Source organism: Colletotrichum spaethianum (assembly GCF_022836535.1).
Source record: "Colletotrichum spaethianum MAFF 239500 DNA, contig21, whole genome shotgun sequence".
Taxonomy (NCBI): Eukaryota; Fungi; Ascomycota; class Sordariomycetes; order Glomerellales; family Glomerellaceae; genus Colletotrichum; species Colletotrichum spaethianum.
In genome coordinates this window covers 26,867-50,378 of record NW_026054791.1, presented here as the reverse complement: position 1 = coordinate 50,378, position 23,512 = coordinate 26,867, and the positions used below count along the sequence as shown (strand labels likewise).

The 23,512-nt window shown below is 49.0% G+C and overlaps 7 protein-coding genes across 7 annotated transcripts; 3 read left to right on the top strand and 4 right to left on the bottom strand.

Moving 5' to 3' along the window:
• Window positions 1-1,036: 1,036 nt before the first annotated feature.
• On the top strand, window positions 1,037-2,968 carry ColSpa_07967 (oxygen-dependent choline dehydrogenase; the record flags this gene model as incomplete). The annotated part of the gene is made up of 1 exon (XM_049274179.1): window positions 1,037-2,968. The coding sequence occupies one exon, from the start codon at window positions 1,037-1,039 to the stop codon at window positions 2,966-2,968; it is 1,932 nt and encodes a 643-aa protein (XP_049130136.1).
• A 6,833-nt stretch (window positions 2,969-9,801) lies between these two features.
• ColSpa_07966 (putative dioxygenase) lies at window positions 9,802-11,199 on the bottom strand (the record flags this gene model as incomplete). The annotated part of the gene is made up of 4 exons (XM_049274178.1): window positions 9,802-10,149; window positions 10,196-10,738; window positions 10,801-10,968; window positions 11,149-11,199. The coding sequence occupies 4 exons, from the start codon at window positions 11,197-11,199 to the stop codon at window positions 9,802-9,804; spliced, it is 1,110 nt and encodes a 369-aa protein (XP_049130135.1).
• Window positions 11,200-12,414: 1,215 nt separating this feature from the next.
• On the bottom strand, window positions 12,415-12,844 carry ColSpa_07965 (uncharacterized protein; the record flags this gene model as incomplete). Its single annotated transcript, XM_049274177.1, has 2 exons — window positions 12,415-12,694; window positions 12,765-12,844. The coding sequence occupies 2 exons, from the start codon at window positions 12,842-12,844 to the stop codon at window positions 12,415-12,417; spliced, it is 360 nt and encodes a 119-aa protein (XP_049130134.1).
• A 40-nt stretch (window positions 12,845-12,884) lies between these two features.
• On the bottom strand, window positions 12,885-13,200 carry ColSpa_07964 (highly reducing polyketide synthase easB; the record flags this gene model as incomplete). Its single annotated transcript, XM_049274176.1, has 2 exons — window positions 12,885-13,103; window positions 13,171-13,200. The coding sequence occupies 2 exons, from the start codon at window positions 13,198-13,200 to the stop codon at window positions 12,885-12,887; spliced, it is 249 nt and encodes an 82-aa protein (XP_049130133.1).
• Window positions 13,201-14,010: 810 nt separating this feature from the next.
• On the bottom strand, window positions 14,011-15,076 carry ColSpa_07963 (highly reducing polyketide synthase ATR6; the record flags this gene model as incomplete). The annotated part of the gene is made up of 3 exons (XM_049274175.1): window positions 14,011-14,412; window positions 14,454-14,809; window positions 15,001-15,076. 3 exons carry the CDS (start codon window positions 15,074-15,076, stop codon window positions 14,011-14,013), a joined length of 834 nt encoding a protein of 277 aa, XP_049130132.1.
• Window positions 15,077-16,580: 1,504 nt separating this feature from the next.
• ColSpa_07962 (uncharacterized protein) lies at window positions 16,581-16,826 on the top strand (the record flags this gene model as incomplete). The annotated part of the gene is made up of 1 exon (XM_049274174.1): window positions 16,581-16,826. The coding sequence occupies one exon, from the start codon at window positions 16,581-16,583 to the stop codon at window positions 16,824-16,826; it is 246 nt and encodes an 81-aa protein (XP_049130131.1).
• Window positions 16,827-21,202: 4,376 nt separating this feature from the next.
• On the top strand, window positions 21,203-22,373 carry ColSpa_07961 (scyllo-inositol 2-dehydrogenase (NAD(+)); the record flags this gene model as incomplete). The annotated part of the gene is made up of 3 exons (XM_049274173.1): window positions 21,203-21,526; window positions 21,577-21,802; window positions 21,856-22,373. 3 exons carry the CDS (start codon window positions 21,203-21,205, stop codon window positions 22,371-22,373), a joined length of 1,068 nt encoding a protein of 355 aa, XP_049130130.1.
• Between the last annotated feature and the right edge of the window lie 1,139 nt (window positions 22,374-23,512).

The following is a 23,512-nucleotide window of genomic DNA, read 5'->3' as shown; positions in this document are numbered from 1 at the left end:
AGGACAAAAAAGGCAGCGCTAAATGTCTTAGCACATCGCTGAACGCAACTCCGCGGTGGCGATCGTCATCGCGCCAGCTTGAGCTTGGAGCTCGTGGAGGCCTGCTGCTCTTCAGCTTGAAGTGTTGGCCTAAAATAAAACAAAACAAGATAGAAAAGACATGGTAAACCCTGCTCGACGAGGAGCTATCCCGTCCGCTTTAGTGAAGTATAACCACATCAAAATTTCAAAGAGTAGGTAGGATGGCAAGAGGCCATTCAGACGACAAGAGTCAGAAAGTTTCAGTAAGAAAACAGCAGATGACCAAATTGGAAAAGCCGTTTCTACATCAGGCGATCGATGATCGTGTCCCGAACGGTTGAACCGAACACGATCCGAAAAGCAACACAAGCTCAGCAACGTCTTCAAACCCGACGCCGCTGTTTAAGTACGCAACGAAGAATGCGGGTTTGTGTCGCAGCGCCACTTCGAAATCCCTCACATCTAGGGGCTAAGTACAAATCCCTCAGCCCTTGACAGCGGAGGTAGATGCTCTCCCAGCCCTACGCCATAATTAATTGCGTTGTTGAAGTATTGAGACTTTTGAACCTCCCCAAAAGCTTGAGCAGACCAAGAAAGTGTTAGTAGGTGTCTTAGAGTGCTGAGCTAGCAAGCATGTCTGCGCCGCCCAGAAGCCCCGGAATCGAGCAGGGGCTCCAAGCTTTGATGCAGCCGACACAGGCTAATCATAGGTGCAAAGACAACGAAGATGTACAAATATCAAGGGGGAAGTTGTCGTCATGCCGAGTCTCTGCAGTTTGTCTGCACGTCAGATGCGACCTTAGAGAGACCATCACCACGTGCACTTGTTTTGTCGATCGCTGCTTATAAGACCAGGGACATCCTTTTGCAGAACTCGCTCCGGTCAACAGTCAGACTCTGAGGTCTACGGGACGATATTAACGCTTGGTTGGGACCTCAAGGTAAATCATCAATCACCTTTCTTGTCCAAATACTAACTAGATTTAAAGAAACATATCATCCGCCACCCAACACCATGAGATTCACAAAATTGCTGGGCCTATTGGCCACGGCAATACCGCGCGTTGCTGCCGTCGACCTGACCGGCTATGAATTTATAGTTGTCGGCTCCGGCGCTGGTGGCGGCGTCTTGGCCGCCCGCCTCGCCCTCGCGGGCCGTAAAACCCTTCTCGTCGAAGCCGGTGACGATCAGGGAGCCAACGAGAATTACACCGTTCCGGCCTACCAAGCAAAATCCACCGAAGATGACTCCATGGCCTGGGATTTCTTCGTTCGCCATTACGTCGACGACGCGAGACAGGCGCGCGATTTCAAGACCTCTTACGAGACTCCAGGCGGCGGCGAGTATACCGGCCTCAACCCGCCCCCCGGTTCCACGATGAAGGGAACGCTGTATCCCCGTACCGGCACTCTTGGAGGGTGTACTGCTCATAACGCTTTAATCGCGGTGTATCCTCACCGTTCAGATTTCGACTACATTGCCAGCCTCACCGGTGACCAGTCGTGGTCAGCGAATAATATGCGCAATTACTTCATTCGCATGGAAAACAACCGCTACCTGTTGCCGCTTGCCACGGGTCACGGCTACAGCGGCTGGCTTAGCACCGAGACTGCACCGCTGAACCTTGCCCTGCTGGACCCTCAGCTTCTCAGTTTGGTAACTGGAGGTGCTTTTGCTCTCGGAAACCAGACGAACCTGGTCTTCAACCTCGCCACGCTCCTTGCTGGCGATGGCAATAGTGCAGCTTCCGACCGTGATACGCGGCCTGGATACTACCAGATTCCTATCTCAACCAACGACGCTCATCGTGTCGGCTCACGGGAGTTCATCGTCGCTGTCCGCGACGCAAAGAACCCCAATGGCAGCAAGCGGTACCCCCTCGACGTCCGCATGAACTGCCACGTAACCAAGGTTCTCTTTAATAATTCGTCTCCGCCAAAGGCCACGGGTGTTGAGTTTGTCGACGGCAAGTACCTGTACCGCGCGAGCCCTCGCTCACGCAACGCCGGGTCCGGTGTCCGCGGCACGGCAACCGCGTCCCGCGAGGTCGTCATTGCTGGTGGCGCATACAACTCTCCCCAGCTCCTCAAGTTGAGTGGCATTGGCCCGGCCGCAGAGCTGAGCCGCTTCGGCATTCCCGTCATCAAGGACCTGCCGGGCGTAGGGACGAACCTTCAGGACCACTATGAGATCACGGTTCAGGGCCGCACGCCGGCCAGTTTCAGCGCGCTGAACGGGTGCACTTTTGGGTTCTATGGACAAAGCGACCCCTGCCTGACGCGGTGGAAAACTCCTATTCTCGGAGACCGAGGTATCTACGAGTCCTCGGGCTTTGCGGCGACCATGTTCTACAAGAGCACCGTCGCTGAGAGGAACGAGTGGGACGTATTTGCCTTTGGAGGCCCCGTCAACTTCCGTGGATATTTCCCTAACTACAGTGTCAACGCGACCGTTGAGCATGATTGGTTCAGCTGGGCAATTCTGAAGTCGCATCCTCGTAACACTGCCGGCTCCGTGACACTTCGCTCGTCCGACCCCTTGGACGTGCCTAATATTGTCTACAACTACTTCGACACTGGCTCGGGGGATTTCAACGCCGACCTACAAGCCATGACTGAGACCGTAAAACTGACTCGCGATGCTTTCTCCCGTCAGTTGATCCCCATTAGAGAGGAACTGCCCGGTGCTGGCGTCAGGGCCGACGATGACATAAAGCAGTACATCAAGGACACCGCTTGGGGTCACCACGCTTCTTCTACCTGTCCCATTGGTGCCGATAATGATCCAATGGCTGTGTTGGATTCGAGCTTTAGGGTACGTGGAGTTGCTGGCTTGAGAGTCGTTGATGCTTCCGTCTATCCTCGAATTCCTGGCACCTTTACTGCCGTATCAACATACATGGTGGGCGAGAAGGCTGCGGATGTGATATTGAGCCAGAACTCTTGATTTTGTTAAAGATATACTGAATCGGGACATTCGAGTATCGGAGCTTTCTGGTGGTTAATTGTACTGCGTTGTGTTACTTGCTAGCATATCTCTGCATTACGTCATTGGCGAAACAACACCTTTTGACCGAAGATCAACGGTCAGCAGAAGTTCAAAATTTCGTAGTTGATGGTGGGCACCGTTACCTACCTCAAGTCCTTTTCCGACACTTTCCTTCTCTATGTCCCCCAACTGTCTACCTGTGCATAATGAACACCAGCAATCGAGAACGAGGACTAATCAGTATAGAAAGCTTTTCTGCAGTCGAAGAAAACATTCTTCCAGATTGATCGAAGATTTCATACCAAAGCCAGGACGATGAGCCAGTCAGTTGGTACAGAAGCCCTGACCATGCTAGGCCGGAAATTACATTACAGCTCTGTGGTCACGATGGCTGATGTCACAAAGAAGTTGGCTCCCAGAGGCTCGGGCCCGCGGTTCTCAATCATGGGTCTCATGTTTGGATATGTAGAAAATGGGGTTCTTGGATATGGAGATGCCCTCTCATAACACTGGTAGGAAATGCATGGCTGTGTAGATCGTGAGGAAGGATGACCAGGTCGTTCGATCCTTTTTATCCGACAAAACAGAATGTGCAGTAGAACGCCAAGGCCTTGGGTTCCTGTGCACTGGCATTAAGGTTAACAGAAGATGGGGTTTTCTGTCTCGAAGTCCCGTCTTTAGACCCAATCCGAAGCCTCACGTAGACGGCGCGGAATCGTGCGTTCGGAGGTCTCAGCAGGTGCGGTTACGTTTCCAAGATGCTATGGGTACTTGTCTCTAGATCTATGCTTTTTCCGAAATGCAAGAGCTATTGACCTCACAGGACAGACTGTAATGCTCTGTCATAGCGTTCGAAATAGTAGTTGTATTATAGGAAACACCAATATTTCTTAATACAAGCTGCCAGGAAATGGCAAAGCTCATTCCGCTGCTCCCACAGAAATTGTGTTCTGCAGTGGCTCTGGCTTTCTCCTACGCTCTTGTTCAAGGTTTCTGTAAGCGGTGCTAAGTTTCATCCGGCCTAGTTATCGGATAATCAAAATATTTTCCTTCGCACTAGGTCTCGCATCCAGCTGCTAAGAGTACCAATCCAGCTAGCTGCGCACAGTTCAGTTGACTCAATTGAAAGCACCTGGATGGCTTGCTTACACAGATGCCTCACTCTGCATCGGCGCTTCTGTTGTCCTATAACACGTCGCTCAGTAGGGTACTAAGAGAGAGAGAGAACCAGTGTGAAAGTCATAATAGGCAGTTGGGCAGCTCTACCGGCGTAAATAACTTGTGATACTACTTACAGTAGAAGGATACTTCTTTCGGGAGTCTGCTCATAGTCTCCTGCCGTCTCTTCTACCACAAAGCCTCCCCAGCAGAACGAAGAATGAAACAGACGATAAGGAAGACCTGAAATGTTTTTTTTGGCAGTTTGAGAATAGCATTTTTGATGGATCGGATACGTGTTTACATCTCAGTCCTCACTAAGTCTTCTATCTAGAGGGGCTTACTTTGCCTTCGATTTCTGAATGTGATTCTTTACCCAGCCAATGATCGTCGCAAGACTATCATTATTAAAAATTGTCTTTAATGTCACTTATACTAACTGTTATTTGGCCTTGCGAGGAGTGAGTAGTCTGCGAGCTTACCTTAAAGGGACTTCTAGCTTGAAAACCGTCTAAACGTACCTAATTGGTGTCAAATGTCATACAACTACTCCTATATATTTTTGTATCAAATCAAGCCATTTACGAGGCAATGAGTATCCCGTGTTCTTCGCTTTGAGAATTACTTCGAACACTTAGAGTTGCCCACCACAGTCAGACATTAACCTTGGTAAAAGTTACGGCCATGAAGTAGCTTTTGAGTATGTCTTCTTAGTTGTCCCTATTTGGCATCGTCAGAAAGATTTTCTGGGCGCTGTTCGCAAGAATTTCGATTCCACATGCCAAGACATAGTCATCAGCAGCTGTAACAACAATACATGGTTTAGCCCTTTCTCGATCAAAGAGTGTGTTTTCGTGGAAGATTTGCACTTTTTCAATAAATTCCTGAGGCTTGACATTATAAGCTATTTACTATGTTTCATGCTGCTGTTAGGTTCTCTGATAACTCAGTTAATATGGAGCTGTGAGAAAGTTTATTCGCTACTTTCGTTTTAGTACATGTAGTCGGTAACAGAATTGTTGGAGGTTGGGTGCATGCAATGTAGTGCAGGTCATCGGTGTCGAAGTACGTCAATTGATAGGATATCCTTGTTGTGACTATTGCTTATGGATCTGCTATTGTGTGTGTGTGAGAGTCCCCTCTTCCGGCGGACCCCCCTTTGCCTAGTACCAAGATGCACGTGCCATCGGATTTCGCGTATTTGGCTGGCGAAATCCGTCCAAGGTATGTATCCGTCATTTTGCCGAATTGCCCCACTTTCGTTGTGCGCGCAGCCACATTGCCCACTTCAACAATCGGCTTAACACCACTGCCTTATCGCGGTTCCAGACGGGCTTAGATAAAACCCAGACAGTGTGTACTAGGTTTTTACCTTCGCCACTACCTGGCATGCTTTGCCAATTCGACCAAACCTTGAGTACGGACGGTGGGGTAAGCATTTGGAAGCTCTCTCTTCAGCATAGAAACCGCTTTGATATCCCTTGAAGCTAACCCGTGTACGTGCCGAACCTAACTACAATCCAGCTTGCGTGCGTGCCGTAGAATCCAAGACTGTCGAAAGAATTGGAAAGAAGGAAATTCTTCACCAGACCGGCTAACTCGAAGTGTCTTATTAAAAGCTCTTCGCAGGTCGTCCATACAATGATACGTTGCTTATTGCAAGGGTTCAATTCTTAAACAAGTCAAACACCAAGATGGAGAATTCGCTGAGGATAATCACGAAGATCGAGGGCATACATACTACTGCACTCCATTGTATTCTCAACTTCAAGATATGTTTAGGGGAGAACTTAGAAGAAAAATACAAACTTTCCAAGTCTAGTCATACAGATAATGTTTATTCGCTAGTCGAAGGATTATGCAGTTACCAGAAAAGTCTTAAAGTTTCTTGTGATAGCAGGAGGTTTTATGGTGATATTCCATACTTACTGAACACTTTGGTTTTTGGGGGATAGCATGCCAAAGGTTTTCCGATATAACCTTATGCGCATCAGCTCATAGGAAATGGGCATTGTTGCCTCTCACATGTGCTTGGGATGCCGAGCAATCTAGTGCGAAGCCTATGGTCCAACTCCTTTGTCGACGCTTGGCATGCAACCGGATACCCAAATTAATTCCAGCCTGCGTTTGGCCGCACCGTCCACAAATCAGAGTTAGGAATTACTCCTCACAGAAAAGTATTTGAGAAAGTGAATGGACTGCAAATGTCATAACATTTGAAACAACTAACCAGAGAGCTCACACTGGTGAAGAGAGGCTTCTGCGTGTCATCTGTCGTTGACGCTCAGAGGAGCTACGCCTTTGTTGCCTTGGAACAGTTCAGGTGCAAGGTTCTGGGTCTTTCCTACTTCGTGGGCTACAAGCGTATAGGAGAAGTGAAAGCCTTCTGTTTTACTCGACGATTGTTGCCTCGTAGATGTGGTTTTGATCTGGTGAAGTATTATTCGTTCCCTGTATACAACTTTCTTTAATGACTTCGAGCGGATTTCCTCCCCTCAAATGGGGGAGGGGTTTTTAATGTTATGGACACACTCATGAGACTAGCGAGTCTATATCAAAGTCCTGAAGTGCTTTCAAAAGTGGTGTGGGAACAACGGGTGGTTGAAACCTAGTCAGAAACTCTCCGGGACTGAATCATGAGCCGCAGTCAGCTCTTCAGATGCCATTTGGTTGGATTGGAACAGCTCTGTTTAACCGGAAACTTGCTTTGATGACTAAGGTAAACTCAGCTCCAGCCATGCCAGGTCATTCCATTTTTGAGTGCTCCAGGGCCGAAATCACGGACTCATTGGTTTGATTTGGGTATGCACATTTTTTGAGTTGTTCACCACCCGAATGTACCAGGGATTGATTGTTGGGGAGTTGGATCCTCAAGCAAGGCTCTAGCAGCTGAAACCTCAACTCAAAGGCCTGTTTCAACAATAAAGTTCAGTGTTATACGCCTGCGCCTGATCGATTAGAAATACAACTGCATTTCCTGTTTGAAGACGCTTCTTGCTATTACTGTCGTCTGAAGGTAGACCCAACCTAACCGCCAACTCACAATAGTTCTGACCAAATTCATCAAATAATCTATCACTCTAACAATGCAGTCTCTTGGAACAAAGAATGCTATGTTTCACGATGGTGCTTCCAAGTGCAGTGAGGAAAAGACTACAGAGTCTCCAGTGCCGTTAATCGCTGGAAAAATATCTAGTACCCCTCACCTACGATGGTGGAAAGACCAGGGCCTAAAGAGTCTAAATCTCCGGCTGCTTGCCGTCTTCATTGGCCCGCTGATGATTGGGTATGATGGTACACTCATAGGCTCGTTGTTAAGTATGCCTCACTGTAAGTGTTGATACTTCTTTGAGTCTACCGATATACCTGAACTGACGAATAGCAGGGTACTATGGTAAGAAGCTGTGTCACCACCATGCATGCCAAGGAACGCATTGTAACATAAGCTGTTCAGACTTGGGCCTCAATCCCGAGGATAGCAATCTCATTGGGTTGATGGCTGCTAGCTATTCGTTTGGTGCCATGATCGCTTTTCCAGTCTTGAGTTGGGCCGTAGACACATTTGGCCGAAGAACCATGATATGCATAGGAGACATCATAATGGTTGGTGCTGGTAAGTACGAATCTCTCTTTGTATTAACAAATTTCCGAAGTCTAGCACCAAAACTGACAGGATGCCTACAGTGATAGGCCAAGTTTTTTTGTCATAACTCTCACCTATATGTTCTCACTCGCTTCATTGTAAATATTTAGTCGCCTCGCTGGATTTAATACCATCTGATCAAAAAGTAGCTCGGCATAGGGTCGATGTTTGTCTCCGCCAGCTGCCCTGTCCTGCTTACAGAACTCGCCCACCCGCGACAAAGAAGTTTTTTGGTTAGCGCATATGGGTCTCTGTTCTTCATTGGATCTCTGGGTAAGTAGATACTCTGAGACGCTTCTTACTCCCACTAATTGCCGAACTAGTAGTGGCATGGGTCTCTTTCGGGAGCCTACGTCTTCCTAATCAGTGGAGCTGGCGAATCCCGACAATACTGCAATTATTCCCACCGGTAACTCAGCTTCTACTGATATTTACTGTGCCAGAATCCCCAAGGTGGCTTGTATCGCAAAACCGCCATGCGGAAGCTAAAAACATCCTGGTGCGATTCCATGCCAACGGGAGATCAGATGATGAGGTGGTATTAGCCCAGTACACCAAAATCTGTCAAGCGATCGAATTTGATCACAACAGTCAGATCACAAGATGGATCTCATGGCTCCAAGGTTCTGGGAATCGCCGAAGGCTGCTGTTAGTCGTCTTTTGCACTATTTTCGGGGCGTGGAGCGGAGGCAACATTATAACCACCTACCTTTTCATCGCCCTGAGACAGGTCGGCATCACAGCGCCTGCGCAGCAGGTAGGAATTAACTGCGGGTTGCAAGTCTTCAACTTGTGCGCTGCACTTTTGGGTGCTGGGCTCGTCGACAAGCTCGGCCGTCGCATTATGTTCCTATCTTCGAGCGTCACCATGCTTCTCTCTATGGTTGGCTTTACCATTGCCACAGAGCGATTCACCCAAAATCCTCAACCAGCATCCAGTAAAGCTCTAGTGGTTATGGTCTTTTTGTTTCAATTTGGCTATGACATAGGATATGCTATACTGACTCCTTTGTACATAGCTGAGATATGCCCCTACCACCTCCGAGCTAAAGCTATGGCCCTGCATTACTTATTGACGTATGCCTTCAACGCCGCCAGCCAGTATGCGAATCCGGTGGCCTTCAAGAACTTAAGCTGGAAGTATTACACAGTTTACGTCGGAATTTTGGCATGTGAAGTTCTCTTCACCTATTTTTTATTTCCCGAGACCAAGGGATACACTATTGAGGAGGTTTCCCTTATATTTGATAAAAAGGACTCCAAACCAACAGATGATCATCACTAGCGAGAATATAGAAGAAATCATTACTCTTCATGTGCTGGAAAGCGTACTTCTACAGTACCAAGGTCAAATATAGCACAATTGTAATCGAAAGTGCCATATTGAAGCACAAGACCTTATCCTTGCTTGAAACTTATTGCCTGGTGTTTGGATCTTGTGTGACACTGCCACTCGTCGCCGTTTGACAAGTTATGGCACACCACCTCAGATCACTATACCGCGACCCTCGTTAGCCCTACTTTATCTTAATGGCCATCACCATGAGTCCGTTACTTTTGATCGATCAATCTGCGTGCCAACCAACAACTATTTTACGATTTCGTTATTTCACGGGCCAATAGAGTGGCTGTGTTTAGCTGTACTGATATTTACCACATCGGTCTCAATTCGAGTTTTGCGAGTTACCTTGAAGTTAGTAAACTGTTTGTTAGGTTCATTCTAACTTCCTTGCGTTCTATATCTCTATATTCAATAAGCAAACGCGAAGCACGGGTACAGAGTTCAGCCGGCTTGGGCGGTAATAATGGGTCTCGGCGCGGTCGCAGGGCCTTATCCGTATAGCGCCCTAGCCGAGCCGGTAACTGGCTTGGGTCAGTTCAGCATCCCTAGATATGAAAACCTTCACCTTTTGTTGGCCATAACATGGCAATTCGGCCATGCTTGTATTCACTGAACAATCTCAAAACATAAGTCTCTAGATGCACTACCTCAAAAGGCAGGAGTGGCAACAGGGCCCATAGGCCCTCTACTGGAATTCGTACCCGCTTGATGACACGTTTTAGGCCCGTACCGAGCAGGATAGTCCACGCGGGTATGCATGGTGGTCCAGTTGTCCCATAGTAGCAAGTCTCCCTCTTCCTCTTGCGGGATTAGAATGTACTCAGGCCTCAGGATACGCAATTGAATATCGAGTAGAAATCGCCGAACTTCAGCAACGTCGTCTACTACTTTCGGTGCCTCGTGGGAGCTCCTCCGGATAAAAAGTCTCTTAGCTGCGTTGGACTGCACCTGGAAACACTTCCTTCCTGTAGCAGGATTGACCCACACCATCGGGTACTGCCCGTTGTCAGTATTTATTGTGATCAAAACACAAGTTTCTTACTCTTCTGATCTTGGCCTCGTCGGGCTTCATCTCCATCAGCGCATCTTCTGAAAGCTCCTTGCCCTGGCTGATGATTCCGAGCCCATTCGGCAGAAACTTGCAGTTGTGGTTCCACTCATACGGAAATGCGGCATACTCTACCCAACTATTGTCGGCTATCTGCTTTTCTTCATCCGTCATGAGTTCCTCGTAGAGCTGTGAGCAACAGAAGAATGGTGTCATCCCCGGAGCCGACTTCATGCTAAACCCGGACCCGTCGTCCCAATGGATCGTGATATCTGGTCCTTGAGGTAGCCGAAAGACACGAAACGCGGTGAATAGTGGAGGATCCCTGCTGTACAGCGGTGCATCGAAGTGCCAACCTTGGAATCGGGTATGTCCGTTCTCAAGCTCATCAGGAGGCAGGGTTGGATCATGATTCTCATACGAAAAGGACTTGTCGAGATTCAGGTTCTTCAAACCGTAATGGTCTTTACCCTGATAGCCCTTGCCGACAACGTGGACGTTCTCGACACCTGGGACGCCCGTCACCCCTCTTTCTTTCTTGTACAAAGGAGATTAGCGAAGCCCGTTGAAATAAAGTCAGTAGTTTTTATCCCACGTACAAGGACACCTTCCCCATCAGGGTGGAAGTCTTTCATGAAAATGTCAGGGTTCTGCGGTCCCGCTTCAGGATCCAGCCTGGTTACTAATTCCCATTGCTTAAAGGGCCGGAGAAATTGCTGCCCTTTGATGATGACGAGCTTATGATGCCAGACGACCTGTTTCAGATGCTGTAGGTCTTCATCTTTAGAAATTCTATCAGTAAGGAGGATGCTTTCCAGGAGTAAGAGTCAAGATCTTACCCGAGATATTGTTCACATCTAGGCCACTAATCTTTGCCCCAAACTAAAAGGCGTTAATATATTTGGTTTTATCAAGGAGCTAATCCGAGAGATGGTCACACTTCATACCTTAACCTTTGTACCCGGTTGAACTTTTAACGGCTCGACGTTGAAGCCCATCGTGATGCAGGACGTACGAACAAGTTAAGACTTCAGCCTCCGTAGAGAAGATTTTGTGGTCAAATATATCCTGCTGGTGAGAACCCCAAATTAAAATGACTAGTCTGTTCAAATTCTGCGCGAGATATATAGTCGAGTGTTTGGGTGGCGGGCAGCGGGACTATATCGAACTTTGCCAATGATGCAGAAAGTTTAAAACACTTTTCAGAAGCCTATCCGCTAATACATATTCAGCCGATGAGCTTGACCTTGTTGTAAGGCTAATTGAATAGAACAACTTTCCAAAGTTGGGTACCCCGAAGAACCCGAAAACAATCATCGGGTAAGCAACAGCAAACCCTTCGAAAACCCCATTTCGTCTATGCAGAACTCCTAGTATATTAATTAATCACTTGGGCTCACTTAAGCTTTCACTGGATACGCTTGTAAGCCTTCCACTGGCATAAAGTTATGTTTCATGACTAGGGAGGACATACTACCCTGGCCTTAGCTTTCTCAAAGTTGTGAATGCCCCGTGTTTCGATAATTTCATGCCGACTAGGGAAAATTAGTCACACATTTTTAGTTTGATTGGTGTATTCATACGTCGATTTGCCTGTCAGGTTGCACTAACCAAACCTTAAACTAATGCAATCCTAGCTCAAGAAGAACCTTCGGGTTGAGTCATACGGATTCGGCTTTTCGTCAGCACCAGCATCAAAATAATCAAGATAAATCCACTTGCGTCCCTTTTGTATAGGTATTGGGTAGTATGCATGAACCGCCACGCATCTTGATTGCCCCTCCGATTCTGTACCAAATTACACCGAAACACATCAAGTCACACCGACATTGAAACCAAAATCATGAGACCGATCGTGAATGAAATTCAGTCTGTTGCATTCTGTTGAGAGTCCTGCGTTTAGGTGGAGTACTAGCATGAGTTTCTTCTCAGGCCTATATTCCAAGTCATTTATCAGGCCTAACCAATTACCTTCCGTTGCCACAACCATTGCAAAATTTAATCTTGAAATGTTGGATTTGAGACGTCTTAACCAGGTTGATTAGAACCTCTTTCTAGCAGCTGGCTACGTAATTATCCGTCTCTTATGAAGGTGCAGGCGAGCGGGAATGATGGGGCGACCGAAGGAAGAGCAGATGAGCGCAAGGCACCTTACAGTCAAGGTAGGTCCCCCAACGGATGATTAGTGGGGTCGACAGCCACTTTTGCCACTTTTAGGGATTGCGCATTAACTGTCCTGTCACTGCAAGTGCAATTTGCCAAGATTCAACCTTTGCGGCACAGTGAGCAAACTTGTTTCCGTTGAGGCGAACGGTGAAGCTTACAGAAGCTGAAATTTTCGGCTCGGGCCCTTCCGAAATTACAAACTGTGCGATGTGCTTGCCTGCACGAAGATAACGCACCGCGATGTCAACACCAGTGAACGAGACGTGGATGGGGTTGATGGGCTTGACATGACGTTCCTCAAGTAGTTCAAAGAGCTTATTCATTAGACTACAAAAAACCAAAAAAACAGTTAGCAGGCAGTGCTCAGACAAATAGTCTGGTCTAGAACAGCACTTACCGAGTGATGAGATGGTCTGGGCCTCTCTGGTGAGACATATTTACGGCGCTCAGAGAGAAGATGTGGTCGAACGGCTCCATGGTGAGGCTGTTAAGATCCAGAATAACCTTCTTCCCAATCTCAATCATGATGCCTCCATTTGGCCAGAATGTGGAAACATTTATCCAGCATGTCACCGGTCAAGGAATTGAGGATGATGTCGACTCCTCGGATGCCAGTAGCAGCTACGATCTGGCCACCAAAGGAAGTGTTGCGGGAGTTGAAAATGGGGTCGTTGTCCAGGTCAAGAGTAGATTTGATGTAGTCTCTCTTGTCCGGAGATCCACCAGACACAGAAGACTAGTAGCAGAGAGAGTTGGTTGTGTTCCCACAGCGAACATGATAAGATACCACGACTACTACTTACCTCAGCATTGGCATATTGAGCCATCTGCATCGAGGAAATACCCACACAACTTGCAGCGGAGTGGATGAGTACGGTCTTACTAGCATTCACATCGGCTATATCGAACAAACAGTAGACGGAAGTCAAGTAGACGCCGCAGAGAGTGGCAGCCTCCTCGAATGACATCCAGTCAGACCCGTGCAGTACTCGGTGTAAACGGTTCGCTTGGTCGAAAAGACGCGGATCTTGTACTAATCACGGATTGGTTCTCCACGCGTTAGTATAAGGGCCAATGTGCAGGTGGCAGGCTCGTCCTCCTCGAGCACCAAGTCGTGCAGGAAGCGGATGTCACGGAAACGGAACTGGTATCGGGGAGGCTCTTTCTTGTTCCACTTGGTGACTATTGCTATCCGGAACACGGCTCTCATCGCCTCCCTGGAAGATTGTCTGATTGCCCATCATGTAGCCTGGTATCCAGAGTATATTTCCCAGTCGGAGGGTCTTCTTGTAATCTGCACCTCTCTCTAGGCGCCAAATACTTCTCAACAGTCTTAACGTCTACGCGAAGAACCAACATTTCTAGCGGCTCTTCTAGCGGGAATATATTAGTCGCCCGACCGCGGCAGTAGACGATCTTGATGGCTTCGCCCGATGTATTCAGACTACCGGTGGGGGCAGTGGCGGCGATTTCTCGGGACGAGTGTCCTACCACTGCGGCAGAGTGGGTCTCCCATTCCTTCACAACATCAAGGATGACTAGTTGCAATGCAGTCACGGGAGGCTAGGAAAATTCAGGCTGTATTAAGGCCTCGGCAAGCCGAAACCACCAGGGCGGATCGGGCAGCTTCTGGAGGATCTGGTCTAGTTTCTCAACCACTTCTCTCGCTTGTGGGAAGCCTTGACAAGACCCGGCTCCATTTGAGACCACTGCGCTCCCTGACCGGTGAAGAACGATCCAACCCGAGGTTTCGAAACAGCCTTCTGACCGAAGTGCAGTTGTTCCTGATCTCTACTGCTGCTGCTGTGGCTGATCAAAAAAGCACGATAGCAGTGGTGGCTCCTGCGCTCGTCAAGTGCGTAGGCCAGGTCGTCCAAGTCGACCGCGACATTAGGATTGATAAAATTCTCGGAGATCGCACTGATGCAGTTGTTTAGCGATTGCTGGTCGTTGGCTGACAGGACGAGAACTTTTGGTGGAGCATATTCAGCGACAACCACTTCTCCATCGTTCTCGTCATCGCCGAAGAAGTCTGAGGTGATCACCTTGTAGGTAGAGACGTAGGTTGCGAATGGACTTTTCCCACAATGATAAGTGCGTTGGAGCCGCAAAAACCGAACGACTTCACACTGGCACGACGCACGTCGAGCGACGTCTGAGGCCACTTGATAGCCATGTGCGTGGCACGGACACGGGATGCCGCGAAATCCTTGTTAGGATTGGGATTGACGAAGATATGGTTGCTGAGGATGATGCCATGCTCCAGGGCGAGAACGACCTTCATCGACCCGGAAAATCCAGTTGCGGCCTCATGGTGGCCGAAATTGCTCTTGATGGATCCGATCGCTGGCTCCTGACCGGACTCGTGGGTGCCTGCGTACACCAAGGTGGCATTTTCGTCGGGTCGCCAGCCGGCGTACCAGTACCGTGGCACTCCAGAGACTAGGTGTTGCTCTTGATGCCCGTGTAGGCATACGAAGTTCTGATGGCTGCCGGTTGTGCTTCGGCACTGAGACTGACAATGCCAGGCGTGCCGGCGTCACCCTTCGTGGCGGTTCCTCGGATGACCTCGAGGATTGGATCACCATCACGTAGTGCATCGTCCAGTCGATCCAGTTAGACGATGTTCATACCTTCGGCCTTGGCATGTAAATCCGCTTTGGCATCGAAACTGTGGCAGTTGTCCGTGGCGGACTGGGTCATCCGCATCATGCTAGTTTCCTCATTGTGTTCGGGCGTCAGCCAGAGTGGTTGCAGCCAACCTTCGAGCTGAAAACCACGCTAACATTCCAGCCCATGGGACCCATACCTTAGGTCTCACCCACTCCGGTGTTGGTGGTCTTGCCGGCGGAGCTACAAGGAACTAAGCTTTACGACTTGTTGAAGGAGCCCAGACGACACCTGTAGTACCGAATGCGCCGGGTGGTGATTTCGCCAAAGTAATGGATACCCAGGTTGCCTTATGGATTTAATTCTAGGGCTTGGACTGTTCTCTTTATCTTGCCTGCTCGTTCTAAATTATGATTAGGTTTCAGCTGTTGGCTCTGATGCAGAATGATAGACTAGTTAGGTGCTATGGTATGCATTACTTTTCTTTGACAGGCCACTTGTGCGTTCTTGGATCGTCATGGCATGGGGGTGCCCATCAAAGCATGCTTAGTTGCATGCTTACTTGTATGTAGTCTGGGACGAAGTGGCCGGGGTGGGGGCGAAGCTGGAACAAAGGAAGCTATGCTCGGATTGCAGTAAAGTAGGTATAGAGGCGTTAGAACGACGTCTAGCCAGCTTACGCAGCATCTCTATGATAATATAGCTATACAGTCAGGCAGTACATCTCAGAATCTTCATCGCCGTTGCCCGCAATTCAAACAGTCTGGGCAACGGTATGTTGCTTCGCTCCGGATCGCTGATGGTCGTGGGGGAGGGCAGGCTGAGTTGAATCGGACGATCCAGGCCTCCCTCAGTCTCTCGAATAAAATGCAGACGGACGACAACTTCTTGAAACTACAACGTGATCGAAAAGAAGTTGACGATTTGTTCTTGGGCCGATCAACTGATGTACTGTATACTGCTGGCCCACCGTACCGAGAGTCATTTATCGAGCTCAAAGGAAAGGCTTGTAGTGTAACCAAGAACCCGAGTTCGACCTTCTGGTAAAGTAAGAAAAGGCTTGTTTCGTCAGTATGAGGGTAGAGTTCTGATGTACGGTAGCCTGTTGGGCGCACTGGGTCAAAGATCGTAGACTTTCCTGTTAAGGAGGTAAGGGCCCCTTATAGCTAGCGTGGAGATAGGGTAGCATCCCTCCAAGACTTGCTGGAGAGAATAAGCCCGATCTAACTGCCTGCGTGCTACCACCAACAGAGGGAGTATGAACTAACTATCAAGCCTCGATCAATCTGCACGATGTCTGGCGCTGATTCGCTACCGGTAACATCATTCTCCCACGAGATGCTGGCCTCCAACTTGCCCCGCGAGTAAATCGCCCACAAGCGCATGCAACACGAAGCCGAGTGCTTCATCGGTGCGGGTCTCGAGACCACCGCCTGAACGCTCGCGCTGGACAACGTCTACATTCTGCATGATCCCTAGATCCACGACAAACTACAAACCGAACTGGCCGCCGCCATCTCCAACGCGGGCCAGATTACCCCGAGGCCGACCTTGAAGACGTTAAGCTACCTTACCGCAGTCATCGAAGAGGTTACGTTCATCCATGACCCCCACCCACCCTGATCGCTATCTCGGGCTGAAATGCCATTATATTAATTCGTCCCTAGCCCAAACATTTGGCATAGGTGTCATTGAACGCCTAGTCGGCATCAACCGCAACCCCGCCAACGCCTGGGTCTACAACGGCACCGTGATCCCCGACAACATCGCCGTCAGCATGGGCGAATACCACATGCTGGTGAACGAGTGCCAGTTACCAGACCTCACCGCCTTCCGATCGGAGCGCTAGCTGGACGAACCTCGCGGGCTGGACGGTGCCCACCAGTTCAACCACTACCTGACCTTCGGGCGGGACATGAGCATGTGCCTGGGCTTGAACCTAGCCTATTCGGAGCTATACATCGGCTTCGCCACCCTGTGCCGGAGTTATAAGCTACGGCTGGTCGAAAAAACGGCTCATGATGTATGCGGATGATACGATCTTACCGCCTTGGCCTGGCACCAAGGGGATTCGGGTGATGATGGATAGCTAGAGGGGCACAAGCAGATATTCGGATGGATTGCTGGTGGCGGGCTTCAGGAGTTTCGTGCAATCTTTATAGGTAAGTTACTCCGTATCAAACAAGGGAAAAACCGGAAAGGCTATGTGGGTTGTTTGGGTATAACAAGATATATATGATAGAATGAGATTATGCGTAGCAGCCTAATTAAGACTGATTGAGGTGGAGTCGGTTCAGCCCGTGAGCGTAGCGAAGGAAATTTCTCAATCAAGGATTCTTAAACTTTATACAGCTCACCTCGGCCTCTTTCGTCGGAGTAGTCCGCTGGTCCATCGGTAGCTTTGTCCCTCACTTGGTGCTCCAAAGCATCTAGCGTGCTGACGAGTTCAGCCTGGTGGCTAGCAACGAGCTCCTCAACTTCAAGTCCATAAGCGGTCGATAGCCGGGGTGCCTCAAGATTTCATGAGTGAAAGGTCTGAGTCTGACCAACCCCAGCCCTCTCTCAAGTGTTGCATACTGTGTGGAACATGTTAGAAACTAGTGCAAGGCCATCTGAGTGATTTTAGCGGCCAGGGGGATCTATTCATAACTTACATCAAGCCTAAGTCCAACTGGAAGGCCCTTGCCGTATTTGAGAAGAGGTTGTATAACGCCTCTTGCTCTTCTCGTATCTTGAACTGGTTGCCGACCAGCGCAATTGCCATACACGCAACACTGGAAAGAATAAGAGGTCGTTCTCCGGATATCAAAGTCCATGATATAGGCGTCAAGACTTACATGTGAGCCGGATTGCGTTGCTTGGCGGATTCTGCTATCCCACAAAGGGTTTTCACGTCGGTGCGTATGTCTTTCTGCAATATACACTTGAGTGTCGAATCTTGGGTAACGGGCGAATGTCGAAACTTACATTCATTGCCCAAGCTGCATGGGGTGAACGTTTCAATAACAGCGGCGCATCAGGATTGTGGATCGCCAAAAGTATCCGACTAAGATGATAGTAGATATGCCCCAGTACAACAGAATCGTTGATGAGCAATACCTCCGGGAAGACACTGTTTTCTGCCGCGTTATGTATGAATAGCGGTGTGAATGAATCTGGAGCCATTTCTATCCATCCGGCAGCATATGAGGCTAGCCGCTCATAGTTCACAGGATCTTTAGTATCCCCAAAACAAAAATTGACGATGTCGATAGTGTGAAGAACTATTCGATGCGCCCATACATCGTCATCAGCCGGTTGTAGCGAGCGGTCGAAGCCTAGGTGGTCTAATTGCAAGTCGATTGGCTCGTTCCGCATAATCGATCGGAATAGCTCGGTGGGTATCCACGACCAGATTGCTGCATCCAGTAGGCTGTCATTTTCTGAAGTCCTCACACGTGAGGTAAGGAAGTTCCAAATGGCAGAAGGTGGCTTCATGGTGGCGCATATGGCTAGTACGCTCAGTTAGCTGTATCAAATGATAAAGATAAACGGGGCAGATAAAGGGATCCCACCCTCCCGTTGCCGTACTATGCTCCAAAGGAATGAGACGAACGTACTATCGATAACTTGATAAGCCCTCAGAAGTACAACAGCAGAAAACTGTATACCGTCAACTTTCAATTGCGAGTCGTTGAAAACTGGCTCGAGAAGTTCCATAGCGGCATCAAAATACCGATCTGCGGGCTTGTCGAAAAATGCAAGACTGCCCTCTTGGTCATGTGACTTCGCCGCCAGTGCCAGAACGGCATTGAGCAATGCTGGGCTCAAAGCAGCATACTGCGGGATCAGTGTCGACATTCGATTGAGATTATCGCCGTAATCGAAAGGCGTAGAGATACAGTCCACGAAGAACCGGACCAAATGCGCCTCACGGCGGTCTTCCAAGGGGAGACTGGTGTTGTGAAATACCCGACGCGGCTCTGGAAGACTGGGGTCTTCGGGCAACTTGTCGCTGCCGATCCTGCTGATTGAGCCGACAGGCCTCGACAATTGGCTTCGTGGAACTGGGGAGAAGATTGTGATCGGATCGTCCAAGTTCGGGTGACCTAATGATGGGTTCCGTAATGTGGGGTGTGGATGGAGAGCTGGAGGCATCATCAAAGGAAAGGGCTGGCCTTGTTCGATTGGCAAAAGGGTTTGCTCCTCAGGATTTTGAGTGTCTTGAGTCGCAATCAGGATATTCTCTTGCGACGGCTTGGTGAACACGTTTGTATAATCTTTAATCATCGGTCGTGGCGTTAGTTGTGCGGAACTGTGTGGGATGATGATATCTGCCTCGGAGGCAACCTCGTCGTCAAAATCGGACGCGTCATTGTTTATGCTGACAATATCGGCTGTCTCGTCAATAAACCTGATCTTCTTGCCAGGTACTCGACACCACTTCTGTGTGTCAGAAAACTCATACTGCAGTTCTCCGCAATTACCATCACTTGAGCTAAGGGATTTGTCTATTTAGCGACGTTGATATTTGCGGACAACGAGTTCGAATAAGCGTACGTTGGGACTGTGATATGCCTAAACTTCAGTCTGGATCCGCGGACGCAGTCTTTGCCTTTTCTCGCGCACTGCCCACAAGGGGCCCCTTTGTCACCTAAGATCGGCCAGTCAGCTATGAACTGGACACCGACAGAGGTTGCTACGTGGACATAACGGTTGTCAGTGATTTTCACCATCATACCTACATTTGATATGTCTAAGTAGAATGGTCCGCGGTCAGCTTATCAAACATCTGGTGCTGTGTTGTACATGTGGGTGTGGGTGCGCGCGCTGTAGCCCGAAAAATTGCCGTTATCCTTAACGGAGTCTGCAAAATTTCCTGCGACAACTGAAGAACGGCCGAAAGACAGGACCGATGCTGTGTGTGAGACAAGGAGAGACAAAGAAAAAGTGATTCACCTAGCGCGACAATTCTCGCAGCCCCGCCTCCTGGGGGTACCTGTTCTCGAAGCAGGCATTCAAGGTGACCCCAATCGAATTCGTGCATATGAGTTTCTGTCTAGGGGCGGACGGCTGGACACAGGCTTAGGTGGGACGAGGCAAGCTTGAGAGGCGCTTTTGTCTGTGGGTGAGAAGTGAGCATCAGAGATTGAACGACCAGCGTGATGGCTTGCGCTCGGAAATCACAACAAGCGCAGAATAGACGAAAAGCTCCTCGCGCCATTTTATCCGCATCTGACCGATGGAGTAAGTTTTGTGGTGCGGGGAAGACAATTGGAGACGTTGTGGAGGGAAATGCCGAAGATGTTTGACCCAGCTTTTGAACCTATCAATGCCATGTATTGACATTTCGGGGCCTTGTTGACTTATTGATGATGCCTATTGGTTGTTAAATTGTGAGAGATGACTCGGAAATCATTTCAGGCGGACTCGAATCAACCAAAAATTAAGATCTTTTTCCTGTTTTCAAAGCACTCTAGGTTCTAACCTTTGGATTCAGCGAAATAGCGAATGAATGATGTAATCTTTCCTGCTTGGCACCGTCAGGAAACCCGAGTTTCATTACTACACTTGCTTGATTTGCTGTCGCTGAATTCGGCGGCGCTCGAAGGTTGAGCTGTCTAAGATTCTTCGATATTCAGGGAAAAGTTTTAGCGATAGGCCCTAGCGGATTTCATTTCCCAATTGATTCTAGACAGAACCAGCTTCAAAGTGAACCGAAAATAGGTATGCCGCTTGCCTCGGATGCTGCCCCCGACCCGCTTCCCCGCGTCTCGGGATCGTCGTGGGGAGCGCAAAATCATTTCCGTTTTCGCTAGCAGTAGTAATGCTCTCCGAGCTCAGATAACTTCCAACGGGAATGAGCGGCGTGATTGGTCCCTGAAATACATTTGTCTTGCCTCTGTTTGTTGCACTTTGAGCCTCCACCATGGCATCTTGCGCTATCAGTTTCCCGAATGCCATGGTACACCGGACGACAGGCATTTCCAACCATCCTCCATGACACCGTGAGGAGGGTTTGTGGCTAGACAAAAACCACCAAAGTCCCATCTTTGTGCATGCAGCTGTCTTTCTCTTATACATATAAGCCACTGAGTCCTATTCAAGTCTTTTGGGGTTTTCACAATCTTGCGGTATTCTTTCTCTTCATTATTGTACGAAAGCCTAGAAGATATTACTGCTTGAGATCCAGGAAAGGTCATCAAGAAAACCCTTATCAATATCCCTCAACCAAACTTACACATAATGCCTCAGAAGCTTAGAATCGCCGCCGCCGGCCTTGGCCGTATGGGCAAGCGTCATGCCATCAATTTCTTACAGCGGACTCCCCGCGCACAGCTCGTCGCGGCATTCACCCCCGACCAGATCGAGCTTGCTTGGGCACGACAAGAGCTGGAGCCCCATGGCGTAAAACTTTACAACGACTACGATGAGATGCTCTCCCACGAGGGCCTTCAGGCTGTTGTCATCGCGACTGTGACCAAGGTCCATGCCGAGGAGGCTATCAAGGCCATTAACAAGGACCTCCACATTCTCTGCGAGAAACCCATCTCTCTCGAAATCGCCAAGGTGAGTCGGATACACGACATGGTGTTGAGATCACTTCTAATAAACCATAGTCCATGGAGGTTGTCACTGCTGCCCAGCACAAGCCTCACCTCAAAATCATGTGTGGGTTCTCTCGTCGCTTCGACTCGTCTTATCGAGATGCGTTTGAAAAGATTGAGAGCGGCTTGATTGGCCGACCCTCAATCATCAGATCTCAGACCTGCGACAAACACGACCCTAGCGAGTTTTTCGTCAAGTACGCCGCTCTCAACGGAGGCTGCTTTGTCGACATGAGTGGTTCGTACCATCAAGATTCAACATTGACATTATATACTGACACTGCTGCAAAGTCCACGACATTGATCTCTCTTTGTGGTTCTTTGGTGAGGACTCCCAGGTCAAGTCCGTTTCTGCCTCCGGCATCACTGTTATTTCTCCTGAGCTGAAGGAGCACGGCGACTGCGACAACGCTGTGGGCATCGTCGAGTTCTGGGGGGGCAAGATCGCGTACTTTTATAACTCTCGCATGATGGCGCACGGCCAAGAGGACACCACCGAGCTCATTGGCACTGGTGGGAAGCTCACCGTCAACGGCAATCCCCAGGCTAATTTCGTGAACTACTATGGGCCCCAAGGGATCACGAGAGAGGTGCCTGCTCACTATTATGGCCGCTTCGAGTACGCATTTGTGCAGGAGGCTAACGAGTTCACCGCGGCCGCGCTCGATAACACCAAGCTTCCTCTGAAGCTTACAAATGCTGTAAAGGCTATGCAAATTGGATCATACCTGCAAGAGGCTTTATTGACGGGAAGAAAGCTTTTCTTTGATGAAAATGGCCGTCGCCTTGAGAAGCAGACCAAGTTATAGATGGTTGGATACTAAACTAAAAGATTACTGGATGTTAGACTTCCACCATCTAGGAAATAATATCGCCACTCCTGAGGCTTCCTTCCATCATTTTACTGGCGAAGCGAACGTCTTGACGGCGAAATGGCACCAAAAACGCGCATGACCGCGTCACCAATATTTTCCAAAAAACAAATGCATCAGGTTTGACACACTCAGTAAATCTGTGCAAGCTCGTGATAGCATATCTGGATCGTGGGGCTCCAAAATTCTCCGAGTGCGATGACCCTTAGCATAAGACGATCTACGTCCTGCGGCAAATCCACCAGCGTGCAAGCTAATGATAAACTTAGCGTTGCCCACACAAACGCGATGGGACCTGCGGAGGGCTTCCGGTGCCTGCGTTGAACCTTGTCCCAGGGGCAAGAATGGGGGGGCATGTATAAAGCTGCTAGCATGCCCAAAGTTTATTCCGGTTACAGTGTGCCTTTGTCGGGTCAGGCCGGCTACAGGTGGGGTATAGCCGTGACCGTGATTCATTTCGAACATTTGTAAGCTGATTCAGTAGTCAGTAATCACAGCCCAGGAGCCGTTCATAATCAACGGTAGGAGGGGACCGTTACTAGACGCAATCCAGAGCCATTATCGATGAAAAAGATGGAATTGCTCACAACGTGTTAAAGGACATGGCACCAGGTGGATGCTCATCAATACGTCAGGGTAAGAGGGCTGCAGGTAAATGGTCCGATCAATCAAACGACGTTAAAATCAGGTCAGAGCACATTGATTGCGTGGTGTGCATTAGCTTGATGGAGGGGTGGGCGGCTCCCTTAGCGAAAGTATTGCCCTGGCAGGAGGTGTACTCCGGAGGCAGACTCCGGTCATCGACCAGTAGAAATAGTAGTATAGTCGAAAGCAAAGCACGGATACTTTAGCTGTTGATGTGATCTTCAACACCCTGGAAGTACAGCATCAATGGGCCCATCTCGTCTTAGAGCTTCGTACAATTGCTCAATCTGGTAAAACTACCTAGGCTTTTCACTTCGGCTGACTGGAAAAGTCCCTTAGGTTCATAACACATCATGCTTTACCCTGCAATTGATTTGTTACGCTAAGGTCATCTAAGCATGGAAGTCCTTGAAGGAATCAATCTTATGTAG